The sequence below is a fragment of the Cetorhinus maximus genome, chromosome 13 (assembly GCF_964194155.1).
Source record: "Cetorhinus maximus chromosome 13, sCetMax3.hap1.1, whole genome shotgun sequence".
NCBI lineage: Eukaryota > Metazoa > Chordata > Chondrichthyes > Lamniformes > Cetorhinidae > Cetorhinus > Cetorhinus maximus.
In genome coordinates, this window is record NC_135891.1 from 89,576,783 (window position 1) to 89,590,824 (window position 14,042).

The 14,042-nt window shown below is 44.7% G+C and overlaps 1 protein-coding gene across 3 annotated transcripts in view; it reads right to left on the reverse strand.

Annotated features, from left to right (window-relative positions):
• Positions 1-14,042, reverse strand: part of atcaya (ATCAY kinesin light chain interacting caytaxin a) — a 45,138-nt gene that overhangs the window by 8,202 nt on the left and 22,894 nt on the right. For all 3 annotated transcript variants that reach the window (XM_078555720.1, XM_078555722.1, XM_078555721.1), the window contains 4 exons: positions 10,406-10,537; positions 4,908-4,994; positions 3,733-3,831; positions 4-39 (listed from right to left, as the gene is read on the reverse strand). In XM_078555720.1, coding sequence (XP_078411846.1) covers positions 4-39; positions 3,733-3,831; positions 4,908-4,994; positions 10,406-10,537 — 354 coding nt within the window. The remainder of the gene's footprint in view (positions 1-3; positions 40-3,732; positions 3,832-4,907; positions 4,995-10,405; positions 10,538-14,042) is intronic.

Here is a 14,042-nt window from a genome sequence, read left to right on the forward strand (position 1 = left end):
TACCTGGGTCTCCTTGCTTTGATTCTCTCTTCCTCAAATCTGGAAGATTTAAAGACTGAGATTTATCACATTTCTGAATCTTTCCAAATCACCACACACAAAAATCCACTCTCAAGTTCAGTCACTTGTTATACAGGTAAATTCAGCAGCTAATTGGTGTATAGCAAGGTCACAAAAAGCATCACTGAAACTGATCTATTTTTGAAGGTGTTGGTTAAGCAAGGACACAAAGAGAACATTTTTTCTAAAATCATTCTCAGGATGTCGCTGGTAAGGCTGTCAGTTATTGCCCATCCCTAGTTGCAATGAGGAGGTGGTTTGTTAGTCCACTTCAGAAGGTTAAGATTCAGCCATATTAATGTTGACCTAAACTCATGTCGGCCGAACTGAATAAGGACATTAGTGAACTAAATAGGTCGTGGTCACTTTTACTTACACCAGCTTTGTATTTAAAGCTGAATTCAAATTTTTAATCTGCCATATTGGCATTTGAACTCACTTGCCTGGATTATTAGTCCATTTTCTGGATTGCTAATCCTGTAACACAGCCATTCTGCTGTCATATCCCAAGTCCAGCCAAACCAAACCAGTGGAACAGGCAGTTTAATGCCTCCTTTGAAAGATGCACCTCCAACAATGCAGCTCTCCCTTAACATTACATGAAGTATCACCTTTGATCACATTCATATCCCGCAGTGGGGTTTTTTCACACAACCTCTGACGCAGAGCTGACAGTGCTACCAACAGAGTCAAAGGCCTGGATTTTCGCAACAACAGAGAGCATCTCTCTCCATCATTGTGAAAATGGCAGAAGTGGACGAAATATGGAAGTCCCACCCCTGAGCATGGCACTTACCGTTAAGTAAGTGGGCCCAAGTTAGGATTTGAACATGCACGTTTCGCAGAGGCAGCTGCCCACATAAAACAGCAGTTGTCTCCAGTCATGTCTGATTTTTGTTAGCCAGGAGTGGGAAACACAATGGGCAGGATTTTTAGGTCGGCGAGCGGGCATGATTGGCGGACTCAGGAGTGCCCGGGGAACGGACTGCCGTCCGCAATCGGCCCCCGACCAGTGGCCAGCCAATTAACGGGCAGCCAGCATGAAGTACTTGCTGAAATGCTCAGCGCTGCCGGGGTGGGGCCGGGTGTTGACATAAGCACAAGCGTGGGGGAGCGCAGAATGAAAGGCAGAGAGCTGCCTCAGGGAGCTGAAGAATATAAAACCAAGAAATAAAGATTTTAAAATCTGGAAAAAAATGTCCATGCATCAGAATCAGTTACCTGAACATATACATGATGAAAATTCTGTCCGTACATTTTTTAAAAATTTAATAATGGAAACCTCATCCCGCCCTTGGGTGAGGTTTCATCAAAAATGCAAAGTCTGCCTAGCAGATTCCCCTGTCCGCCAACTGTATGGTTGGACAACCCACAAAAAAATCAGGGACAATTGGAATTTCAATGTGCTTGATTGCCCTCTTAATTGTTGGCGGGCGCGCTTCCGACTTTTGTGCTCGCCCGCTGACCGAAATATCTCCGCGAGCACAGTGTGACGTCAGGACACTCGCCCGACATCATTACAAGCTATTTTACACTCAAGCAGATTGGACGTGCACCCGCACACCAACATAAAAATTCTGCCCAATATGTGCAGATTAGACCTGGTAGGAACAGGTCTAAATCTTGCAGAGCCCTTTGGAGAGGTAGGGTACCCCTTTGGATCTGGTCTCGGGACACCTTTGGGAGAGGTAAGGTGCCCTTTGCGATTCTTAAAAGTGGACAGGAATGTGCACTGGAACTGTCAAAAGTGTCAAGAGGACCTGTCAAAACTATCAAGTGTTGTAAATGTCAAAAAATCTGTTGGAAAGAAGCATTGCTTGCTATTTCACTCTGTCTGTTGAGGGTTACCATTGCTGGGTTAGTGTTGCATGACTGATTCACATCTTCCATTATCACATAAGGTGCCTTTCATTTCACAATCTGATTGACAGCTCCAAGTGCTTTTGGGCTCTTCGAAATGGAACTATAAATTCCAATGCTTGTCTTTATAAGGAATCTTGCACTTGAATGAAATGTTTGTTCTTATAAGGGATTATGTGGTTGAAGGAATGTAAATGTAGTGAATTGGTTTATATGAATGAGTGTTTTAAAAAAAAATAAAGTCTGCATTAGACACTCAGAACGTTATATGAATTCATCTCAGCATGGGTCCTGAGATCTGCCCATGGTGGATACTGGGTGAGTGAGCATGGTTGGTGTAAGGGCAAAGGACAATGGACATGGTTTGGCATGAGTTGGCACTAAGTTAGCATAGGGTCAATAAAGGACAATGGAATGTGGTTGGAGGGCAGAGGTTGGCCTATGGGCTACAAAGGGCCATGGGGCTGGTCGGAGGGCAAATGTTGGCATGGAAAGTATGTGAGGAACATTCTCCTGGGTCAGGTTTTACGGAGCCGGGAAATGTCCCAACTCTGTGCTCCCAATCCAGGACCGATAATTCAGGCTAAAGTGTCAGCTCTAAGAGAGATTGTGCTGGGAGAAAATAAAAATAAAATAAAACTATATTGAATAACAATGTTAATTTAATCATTTTTAATGTCAGACCCCTTCCCCCTTCTCCTGAAGGCAATGACCCTTTTTGGAACACAGTAGTACAGGATTTTCACAGCCTTCGGTACCTTGTCCAGCAGGCTATTATTCACAAGTATGTCCAGACAATGAGTGCTGGCAAGGGTTTCATTCTGTCTGTCTCCAATATCCACCCACTGGCACTTTCCAGCAGGGATCATTAGAACTTCCATGTATGAGTATCGAAAGTGATATTCAATCAAAGGGGCATCATAATTCCATCCTTGACCAATATCCCAGAGTGCAGGGGGTCACTGAACAGCCATTTGGACCAGGATTTTTCCGAAGTGGCAGGGATTCTGCTGCCATGGCCAGAAGTGAGGTTTTTGGGGGGGGGTGGCGGCAATCCCATTTTGGTGGGTGGCATGGCCCGGGGCTGCATTTTACGGGCAGCAGCCTATTAAAGACGGTGTCCATCCCGAGGAGCTGCAGGGGCATCCGGGGCTAGTCAAGCAGACCTCAGGAAGGGGTTTGCTGAGGGCAGATGTGGACAGCCATAGCTGCAATGATGCACCTCCGTGGACCAAAGTAAGTCCAAAAAGAAGCCCCCCCCTGCCCCCCCCACCCTTACCCCACCCATAGAGCCCGCTTGGAAATCACCACTGTTTACCTGGTGGTCTCCACACAAGGCAAAGGTCTACCTGACACTGATAAAATGCCAGTGGAAACAGGAAGAGGCCCTCAACTGGCCATTTAACTGGTTGAGCTGGGATCTGGGTGGACAGGCTGTCTGCCACCTTTCTCACGGCTAGCAAAACGACATGGTGAGGTGAAGACGATTGGCACTCCACCCAACACCTTCCCATGCCATTTTGCGAGCCTTGACCGATTTCCCATCTCCCAGTCCAAGCTCTGAAGGCAAATGGAGCACCATTACTGCTCCTCAAGGTGATTACCCCTAACTGAACAGAGACTAGGGATTGAACATGGGACCTTCTGGTCTTAATAATTCGGTGTCGTGCTGGACAATGTATTGAAGAGTGAGCCTCTGGAAGGAACCTTCAGGAGATTTTTGAAACAAACGTAAAAAGTCTTTAATGTTCATCTGGCTGAGAATGTTGCTGAGCGGCATAGGGCCCAGACTCGACCAGTGTTGATACATACTGTAAAACGCACTCCGGGATCTGCACCTGCTCCATGGGAATGACCTGCTCCAGTTCTGAGAGAGTGTGAGCGTACTGAATCTTACTCATGAACTTGAAACTGAATAAAAAATGCAGGATAGAAACATGTCAATTAAAGAAACATTCACACAGTTAACTCCAGAGATTATCAATATACTTCAGGAACAAAACTACACAATCTTAATTTTACAATATCTCAATTCCTTTGGCCCCAGATGCCATCCTGGTGTCTCCCTGAAGGATGTTAGTAATACAGCTGACTATAATCATTGGAATACTGACCCAGCCCACACCTGAGTGCTCTTTCTTCTTTATTTCTTCAGAAGGGCCATTTTCCAATTTTTTCCTTTTGTTTTGTCCGTCTGGCTTGACATCATGGCAGCTAAGGGAGCAGCAAAATAACCACTGCATGTACCACTTTAGTGGCTTCAGAAAGCACCAGGAACCCAAAAAGCTTAACTCCCCTGATGACACTCCCCCCTCCTTCTTGACTCCCCCAATGACCCCCAGCCCTCTGGGCTTTCTCTCCCTGATGAACTTTCCCCTCAACCCGCACCAGAAACCTGAATCTCCCTGATGACCTTCCAGTTCTGATATTCTCTCTCCCTTACCCCAGTAGAAGATGCTGCAACCTTGGCACCAGCATTCACTTCTGCTCAACAGGCCGCAGATCATCAACTAGGCAAAAATAGGATGAGCATCTATGTCCATTCCCTCTCTGTCACTTTGAATGTGAGTGCACTAACCTTCAGTTACCACTGAACCCCACCTATGCAGTATACTCTTCTGTCAGAAAACTAAATTACTATAAGCTCATGATGAACTTGAGACTAGTATTGTGTGTTGAGTTAACCCTGCTCTTTCCAGTGAGAGACAAAGGATAGCAGAGAGGAGCAGGAATCCTGGCTGATTTTCTCATCCTTTTCCCACAGCGCTGGGGTAATTGTAGCCACCCACCAACCACCAATCCACCTTTCAATGCCTCTACTATGATCCAGGCTGTGATCAGATCTCTTTGGCTTGGTCGTTCAGTATTCTATCCAGTTACTGACAGAGTCAATGTGTGAGTGTGCGTGAGGATTTTATAGTAAGCTTAATATAGATACAGTCAAACAGTCACAAGGGGTAGAATATACCATAGTTATAAGTGGTTACCTAATGAATGGCCTGGAGATTGCCAGCACAGTCCTAATAAACCAGGACGGGTGAACGATTATTAACGACTTCAGGTTCTTTCTTAACCTGTAGGCAGGAAACAGCAAATCTATGGTCAGCAGTTGAATTTCACAAAAGACCACAAAGTAAATAGAGATAAGGGAGGCCAGTTGGCCCATCCAGTTCAGTCTACTTACTATAAAAACTGCTGCCCCTTACATCACAGCATCAAACTGCCTCTTAAACAACTCCATAATTTTTGTAGGTAAATTTTTGTAGTAACTAATTTTCATACACAGCAAGGTCCCACAGATTAACTGTTAAGTCATTGGCCTGAATCTTACGTTTGTCGAGCACACGTGATCAGCGGGCCTGGAAGCAGACGCGAAATGTGCTTCTGTCCGCAATCGGCCCCCAAACGCAATTTCACACTGATTAACGGCCAGCCAGTGTGAAACGTGTGCTGAGAAAGCCTCAATGCTGCCAAGGGGAAGAGGGCCGGTGCTGACAGGAGTGAGGGTGCAGGTGGATGCTTCTAGCGAGCTCCCTGAAGGCAGGCAGCTGCTGTGGAGCTGCCTCAGGGAGCTGCAGATCTGGACAGGTTAAATGACAAGAAAATAATGTACCAAACTGTGGTCTATGCAAAACATTCAAGCACCTGACAGCAGAACTTAAAGAACATCAGTCCTCAGGTATCTTTTTTTATTGTATTTTATCCCGGACATTTCACCCTGCCCTGGACCAAGGTTTCAATGAAAACGTAAAGGTCGCCTGGCCGACTGGCTCGTCCGCCAACCGTAAAAGTGGACGGACCATGTAAAATTGATCTCAATTGTTTCCTTAATAGGCTTAACTGCCGTTTAATTGTCGGCGGGCACGCTTCTGACTGCCGCGCACACCCGTCAAGCGAAATATCGCACAAGTGCGCAATGACGTCGGGACGCACACCCGAAATCTCGTGTGATTTCACACGCTGTCGGGTCAGGTGTGCGCCCACACAACCAGCGTAAAATTCTGGCCTTTGATTTTATATTGATGTTAGCTGAATGAAGCATGTTTCCTAGGAGATAAAGAACACTTGATGCCTGTATTCAAATAGGATTGGGTCATTTTATGTTCACCTGAACAGACAGATAGGGCCTTTGCTTTAGGCCCCACGTGACAGATGGCATCTCTGACAGTACCACATTCCCTCAGTATTGCACTGAAGTGTCGGCTGAGATGATGTGCTCTATTCCTGGAGGAAGCATGGAACCACAGCCTTTTGACACAGGAAGCTACCAATTGAGCCAAACTACCAGAGAACAGATGAAGAAGAAGAAACAGAGCGCTAAGGTCACAGATGAAGAGGAGGTGAGCTGAAATTGTTCCCTAACTGTGCTGTAAATGCCAGTGGCTTGAATGAACTTGCGATAGAGCCACAGAGGGTCCCAGCTTTTGTGAATTGGTTTTTATGCTTTTAATAAGTAACTCAGTCTGGAAACAAACCCATCACCAACACTTGCTAACACAACATGTGCACAATTCATTACAACTCTGTGTTTTTGTGACTGCTGCAAGTGTGACAGAGGGAGCTTAAGAAGGGCCTTTACAGACACAATAACAAAAGTAGAGTTCTGGTCTTGTTAATTTAAATTGGATCAGTTCCACCCATGAAGGGGCTGCTTTCCACAGTATGAAAATATCCTCTGCTCATGTGCTGGCATCAAAACAGACATGGAAAACATGTGAAATAAAGATCAAGACAAAGTTGAAAGTTATAATGCAGATTCAGAAAACATGAAAAATGTCAAGAAGATAGGGTATTAAAGAGAAATGAGCTAAAAACCCCTATGTTACACTCACATCATATGCCCGTGAACGTATGAAGATGATGGACATTTTTACTTTTTTAAAAAGGAGAATAGAATATAGATAATTTGCCCTGACAAAATTGACTCCGGAGGAGTCAGGTGACAGTTATGGTGGTTTCTGTGTAGACACAGGGACAGTCATGTCTGAGCATATCCCTGAGGAGTCACTTAAAATGCAGACCACCTGCCCAGGTGTTGATGACCACCCCGTGATATGAAGATCAGGGGGAAGCTATCTCACCCAAAAAAGACCCTACCCAAAAAATCTACCATAGGCAGAGAAGCGGGGCTAATATTGAATATAAAAGTAGGGAAGTTTAGCTACAATTGTATGTGGCATTGTTGAGATCACATCTTGAGTACTAAGTACAGTTTCGGCCTGCTTACTTGAGAAAGGATATAAAAGCATTAGAAGCAGATCAGAGAAGGTTCACTCAACTGATTCCTAGGATGAAGGGGTTATCTTATGAAGAAAGGTTGGGCAGGTTGGGCCTGTATCCATTGGAGTTTAAAAGAATGAGAAATTATCTTATTGAAACATATAAGATTCTGAGGGCAATTGACAGGGTACATGCTGAGAGGATGTTTCCCCTTGTGGGAGAGACTAGAGCTAGGGGTCACAGTTTAAAAATAAGGGGTCTCCCATTTAAGATGGAGATGAGGAGAATGTTTTTTCTCTCAGTGGGCTGCTGGTCTGTGGAAGTCTCTTCCCCAGAGAGCAGTGGAGGCAGGGTCATTGAATATTTTTAAGGCCGAGTTAGATAGATTCTTGATTGACAAGGGTATCAAAGAGTATAGGGGGCAGACAGGAAAGTGGTGTTGAGGCCACAATCAGATCAGCCATGATCTTATCAAATGGCAGAGCAAGCTCGAGCGCTTGAATGGTCTACTCCTGCTACTAATTTGTATGCATATATGTTTGGCACACAAGCAGTCCTGTGTTATAGCTTCACCAGGTTGACTGGAGCATTATAAAACAAAGTATGACACCGAGCTACATAAGGAGATATTAGGTCAGATAACCAAAAGCATGGTTAAAATGGTGGATTTTAAGAAGTATCTTAAAGGAGGAAAGTGAGGTAGGGAAGTGGAGAGGTGTAGGGAGGGAATTCCAGAGCTTGGCACCTAGGCCACTGAACGCATGACCATCAATGGTGGACCAATTATCATTGGGAATGCACAAGAGGCCAGAATTGGAGGACTGCAGATATCTCACAGGTTTGTGCGTTTAGTGGGGGGTTACAGAGGTAGGGAGGGTCAAGGCCATTAAGGGATTTGAAAACAAGGAAGAGAATTTTAAAATCAAGAGGTTGGTTGAATGGGAGGCAATGTAGGTCAACGAACACAGGGGTGAGAGGAGAACAGGACTTGCGGTGAGTTAAGAAACAGGCACTAGAATTTTGGATGACCTCAAGTTTATGGAGGGTAGAATGTGGGACACCAGCCAGGAGTGCATTGGAATAGTTAAGCCTAGAGGTACCGAAGTACTTGATGAGTGTTTCAGCAGCAGAGGAGCTGAGACAGGGTCAAAGTCTGGAGATGTTATGGAGGTGGAAATAGAGGGGCTCTTAGTGATGGCACAAATATGAGGTCAGAAATTCACCTTAGGGTCAAATGTGACACCAAGGTTGTGAACAGACTGGTTTAATCTCAAATTTTTGTCAGGGAGAGGGATGGAATCAGTGGTTAGGGAATGGAGTTTGGAGTGGGGACCAAAAACAATGGCTTCAGTATTCAGCATATTTAATTGAAGGAAATTTCTGCTCATCCAGTATTGAATGTTGGCTAAGCAGTCTGATAATTTAGCAACAATGGATGAGTCAAGAGAGGATCCCTCGATACCTAGCTCAAAGGATATGGCCAATATTTCAGCCTCAGGACATCATTACACCAGTTCCTCAGGGTAGTGTCCTAGGACCAACTATCTTCAGCTATTTCATTGATGACTTTTCCTCTAACAACATCAGAACACAGTATTTAATACTTCTCAACACCTCAGATACTGAAGCAATCTGTGCCCTCAAGCAGCAAGATCTGGACAATATTCAGGCTTGGGCTGATGTATGGCAAGTAATTTACTCCACACAAGTGCCAGGCAATGACCATCTCCTACAAGATAGAATCTAACCACCTCTCCTTGACATTCAATGGCATTACCATCACTGAATATCCCACTATCAATATCCTGGGGTTACCACTGAGGAGAAACTGAACTGGACCAGCCACATAAATACTGTAGCTACAAGAGCAGGTCACAGGCTGAGAATTCTGCAGAGAGTAACTTGTCTTCTGACTCCTCAAAGCCTGTGAACAATCTACAAGGCAAAAGTCAGGAGTGTGATGGAATACTCTACCTGCCTGGATGAGTGCAGCTCCAAAAGCACTCAAGAAGCTCACCACCACACAGAACAAAGCTTGATCAGTGTCCCATCCACATCCATAAACATTCACTCCCCCCACCACCAGCACACCAGCAGCAGTGTGTACCATTTACAATGTAGCAACTCACCAAGGATCATTCAACAGCACATTCAAAACTCACAACCTCTATCAACTAGAATGACAAGTGCAGCAGCTGCATGGGAACACCATCACCTGCAAGTTTCCTTCCAAGTCACACACCATCCTGATTTGGAACTATATTGGCATTTCTTCTCTGTCGCTGGATCAAAATCCTGGAACTCCCTTCCTAACAGCACTATGGTATATCTGCATGAAATGGACTGCAGCGGTTCAAGAAGATACTCATTACCTTCTGAAGAGCAATAAGGGACGGACAATAAATGCTGGCCTAGCCAGCGGTGTTCGCATCCCATGAATGTATAAAAAAGAAAAATTCTGCCTCATTACACAATACTAGATCTAAAATAGCTTTATCCCTAGTTGGTTCCACATGTAATGTTCTAGGCTCATCTCTGCTACTTCAATGATTGCACACTCATTTTGTGGTGTGGTGATCAGAACTGTAGACAGCTCTCCGAGTGTGATCTGAATGGTGCATTGAAAAGCCTCAAAATAACTGCAAGAACCTGCTACCCCACTGCCCCGGTTTATGTACACCAGCATTTTGTTAGAAAAGGTTAGCACTGACAATGTGGAAAACACACGCAGATGAATTTAAACAGGCTGAGTTAAATTTAAATACAGCAAAAAAATGTCAATATAAACATTTAAATGCAAACGGCTAAATGTAAACACACATGGCTAAATTTAAAGAACATCACCAGAAGAAGTAAAATTGGATGATCCTGAACAAGCAAGGCTTTGATTTGCAGCTTTCGCAGAAAATGAAACAAATGGCAAAATTTAATCACCGTAAATAATAAAAATCCCAACATTTCATGTAATAAAATTGAATTTGACATATTCAGTCACTGGAGAACACTGGTCCTGCCAAAATTAATTGAAGATTACATGGAAGTAAATAAGAGAATTAAATTAGTAAAGTGAGAGGAAAGGAGCAATTGGGGATGGAATAGGAGGGAGGAGAGACAATCCATAACCTGACAGTCTACAACCTGACAGTACTGTAGTAACTGATTTTTTTACAGGACTCAGTTGTATTTAGAACAGTAATAAACTGAAGGATCTTAACTCCGCTGCAGGATATCAAACTGCCACAATAGTCTGTTTCTCTGCACCTACCTCCTGTCTATCATCTGATAACACTTCTTCAGCCAGCCTAGGCCTGGCATCCTCCTGCGGGGAGTGGCCCCATTCAGGTACACGATCATGTAGTCTTCAGCAACCAGTAGCTCCAAGATGCTGATCACGTACCTGAGAGACAGAAAAAGAAACAGCACATGTGAGGTCATCTTCCACAGGGAGTTGCCCTGGGAGCACATTACATCCACCTCCGGAACCCGTGAAGTCTCATGGCATCAGGTGAAACATGGCAAGGAAACCTCCTGCTGATTACCACATACCGCCACCACCACCCCTCTCTCCACTTCCATTCCCCATTCCCTGCCTCAGCAGATGAATCAATACTCCTCCATGTTGAACACCACTTGGAGGAAGCACTCTGCATGGCAAGGGTGCAGAATGTACTCTTGGTGGGGGACTTTAATGTCCATCACCAAGAGTGGCTCGGTAGCACCACTACTGACAGAGCTGGCTGGGTCCTAAAGGACTTGGCTGCTAAACTGGGTCTGCGGCAGGTGGTGAGAGAACCAACAAGAGGGAATAACATACTTGACCTCATCCTCACCAACCTGCCTGCCACAGGTGCATCTGTCCATGACACTATTGTTAGGCGTGTGAAAAATTGCCTGGATATGTCATGTACACAAAAAGCAGAACAAATCCAACCCGGCCAATTACTGCCCCATCAGTCTACTCTCCATCATTATTAAAGTGATGGATGGGGTCATCAACAGTGCTATCATGCGGCACTTGCTTAGCAATAACCTGCTCACTGATGCCCAGTCTGTGTTCCGCCAGGGCCATTCAGCTCCTGACCTCATTACAGCCTTGGTTCAAACATGGACAAAACAGCTGAACTTCAGAGGAGAGGTGAGAGTGACTGCCCTTGACATCAAAGCAGCATTTGACCGAGTGTGGCATCAAGGAGCTCTAGCAAAACTGGAGTCAATGGGAATCAGGGGGAAAACTCTCTGCTGTTGGAGTCATACCTAGCATAAAGGAAGATGGTTGTGGTTGTTGGAGGTCAATCATCTCAGTTTCAGGACATCACCGCAGGAGTTCCTCAAGGTAGTGTCCTCGGCCCAACCATCTTCAGTTGTTTCATCAATGACCTTCTTTCCATCATAAGGTCAGAAGTGGGGATGTTCGCTGATGATTGCTCAATGTTCAGCACCATTCACAACTCCTCAGATACTGAAGCAGTCCATGTCCAAATGCAGCAAGACCTGGACAATATCCAGGCTTGGGCTGCTGAAGTGTTTGTCACTTCTTAACAATTAAGAATACACACACACTCACACACACACACAGCTAACTGCTTCTGAACCTGAGCTTCCTGTATAAAAAAAAACAGAAGGTTCATTTATTCCTTATTCTACACCACATTTGGGACTTAGCACACCCTACTGTCAGGTTTTTTATATAACACTTATTTGTAACAAATGTGTCCTTTTACAAAAAAGCATAAATGTTAAACACAAACATCACATCACCTCCACCTTTAGCCAGGAACAAATCGGTCAGGTGTTTGCAGATTCGCTTTGGTCTAGAGAGGAGTGTTGGCTTAAGTATCTCAGTTTGTTTGCTTAGAAATGGAATGTTCTGCTGTTCCACTTATTTCTGTTCAGCTACAGGTGCTACAGGTTTGTCAGTTGAATCAATTCAGGTTTCACCAACTGGAGCAGACGTTTCCCAGAAATCTTCCACTGTGTCTAGAGATCCCTGGAAATTTGGTTCCTTGAATTTGGCTTCTCTAATCTGGTCAGTGTGTCTCTTCCAGATTCCACAGGAAGATTCAACGTCATACACCTGTGGTCCTCGATGCTTGATGATTCTTCCCAGGAACCACTTTGGTGTCCCTGAGTAATTTCGGACCAAAACAGACTGATCCAGATTAAACTCACTAGCTGGTTTACTTGTGTCATGTGACCTTTTCTGATCAAGATGCCTTGAACCAATCTTTCCTTTCAAATCCGGACACAGCAAATCTGTTCTAGTACGCAGTCATCTTCCAAACATCAGCTCAGCAGGAGATACGCCTGTTGTTGAATGTGGCGTGTTACAATACATCATAAAAAAGTTCTTCAGCTTCAACTTCCAATCTTTTTGTGTCCTCCCCTTCAATTTGGCCATTTTGAACATCTGGACAAAGCGCTCTGCTTCATCATTTGAGGATGGGAGGTAAGGCGAGATGAGAATCTGCTTGACCCCATTGTTTTTCAGGAATGTTTGAAATTCACATGATGTGAACTGTGCGTATTTGTCCGACACAATCCGCTCCAGCAATCCAAAAGTAGCGAACACATTCTGGAGAGCATCAATGGTCTTTGCTGAAGTAGTCGACCTCATGGGAATAACATGAGGCCACTTTGTGCAGGCATCCACCACAGTCAGGAACATATGTCCGAGAAGTGGTCCAGCAAAGTCCACATGAAATCTCAGCCTAGGGTGGTCAGGCCAAGCCCGTGGATGTAATAGGGCAGGTGCAGGAGAGGACTTCATTTCTTGGCGTGGAAGGCAATCACTGACCATGCCTTTGATGTCTTTATCCAGGTGTGGCCACCATACATGTAGACGAGCTAATGCTTTCATTTTGACAATTCCCATGTGACTGAGGTGAAGTTCTTCTAACACTAGTGTTTGAAATTTTGGAGGATTAACAACTGATTTCCCATAACAAACAACCATCTTGCAGAATCAACTCAAATCCTCGCATGTAGTAAGGTTTAAGCTCAGTAGTCACTTCTTGAGGTACACACCAACCCTTCTGTACAAGTAAACTTTGGAGAGCACAGCATCCCTCTGTGTTTCAAGTTGAATTTGATCCGCTTTAACAGGTAACACATCTATCTGGTTCACATTGAAAGCAGTGACTTCACTTCGGATTGTGGAGCTGTAGTGTAACGGAAGTCTGGAAAGTGCGTCTGCATTTCCACGATTCTCAGTCGAGTAAATGTAATTTCATACTGGTAAGCAGATAAGATCAGTGCCCACCTTTGTAGGCATGCAGCAGGTGTTGGGGGTTGTGACTTCAGGCTAAACAACCAGGTCAAAGGCTTGTGGTCTGTAATTAATGTGAATTTACGCCCTTACAAATATTGGTGGAACTTCTTGACTCAATAGATTAGTCCAAGAGCTTCTTTCTCAATTTGAGCATAATTTTGTTCTGCCTTGGACAATGTGAGTGAGGCGTTTGCAATGGGCCTTTCACTGCCATCAGGAAATGTGTAGCAGATGATAGGTCCAACACCACATCCAGATGCATCACAGGTAACTTTTCATTGAAATGTGCCAGGACTTTAGCAGAAATGAGTTCCTTGAAACTTCCCTGACAGGCTTGTGACCAATCTCATTTTGCATTGTTCTTCAGCATATTATTCAGTGGTGCTGCCTTGGTGGCCAAACTGGATATGAACTTGCCATAGTAATTCACAAGTCCCAAAAACGAACGAAGCTCCTTAACATTTTTGGACTGTGCTGCATTCACCACTGCCTCCACCTTTCTGGGTGAGGTTGAGAGGCCAGTTTTGTCGATCACGTGTCCCAGGTACTCCACTGAGGGCTTCAGGAATGAGCATTTGGATTTCTTACAGTGGATGCCGTATTTTTCCAGTCTACGCAGGACCCTGCCTAGGTT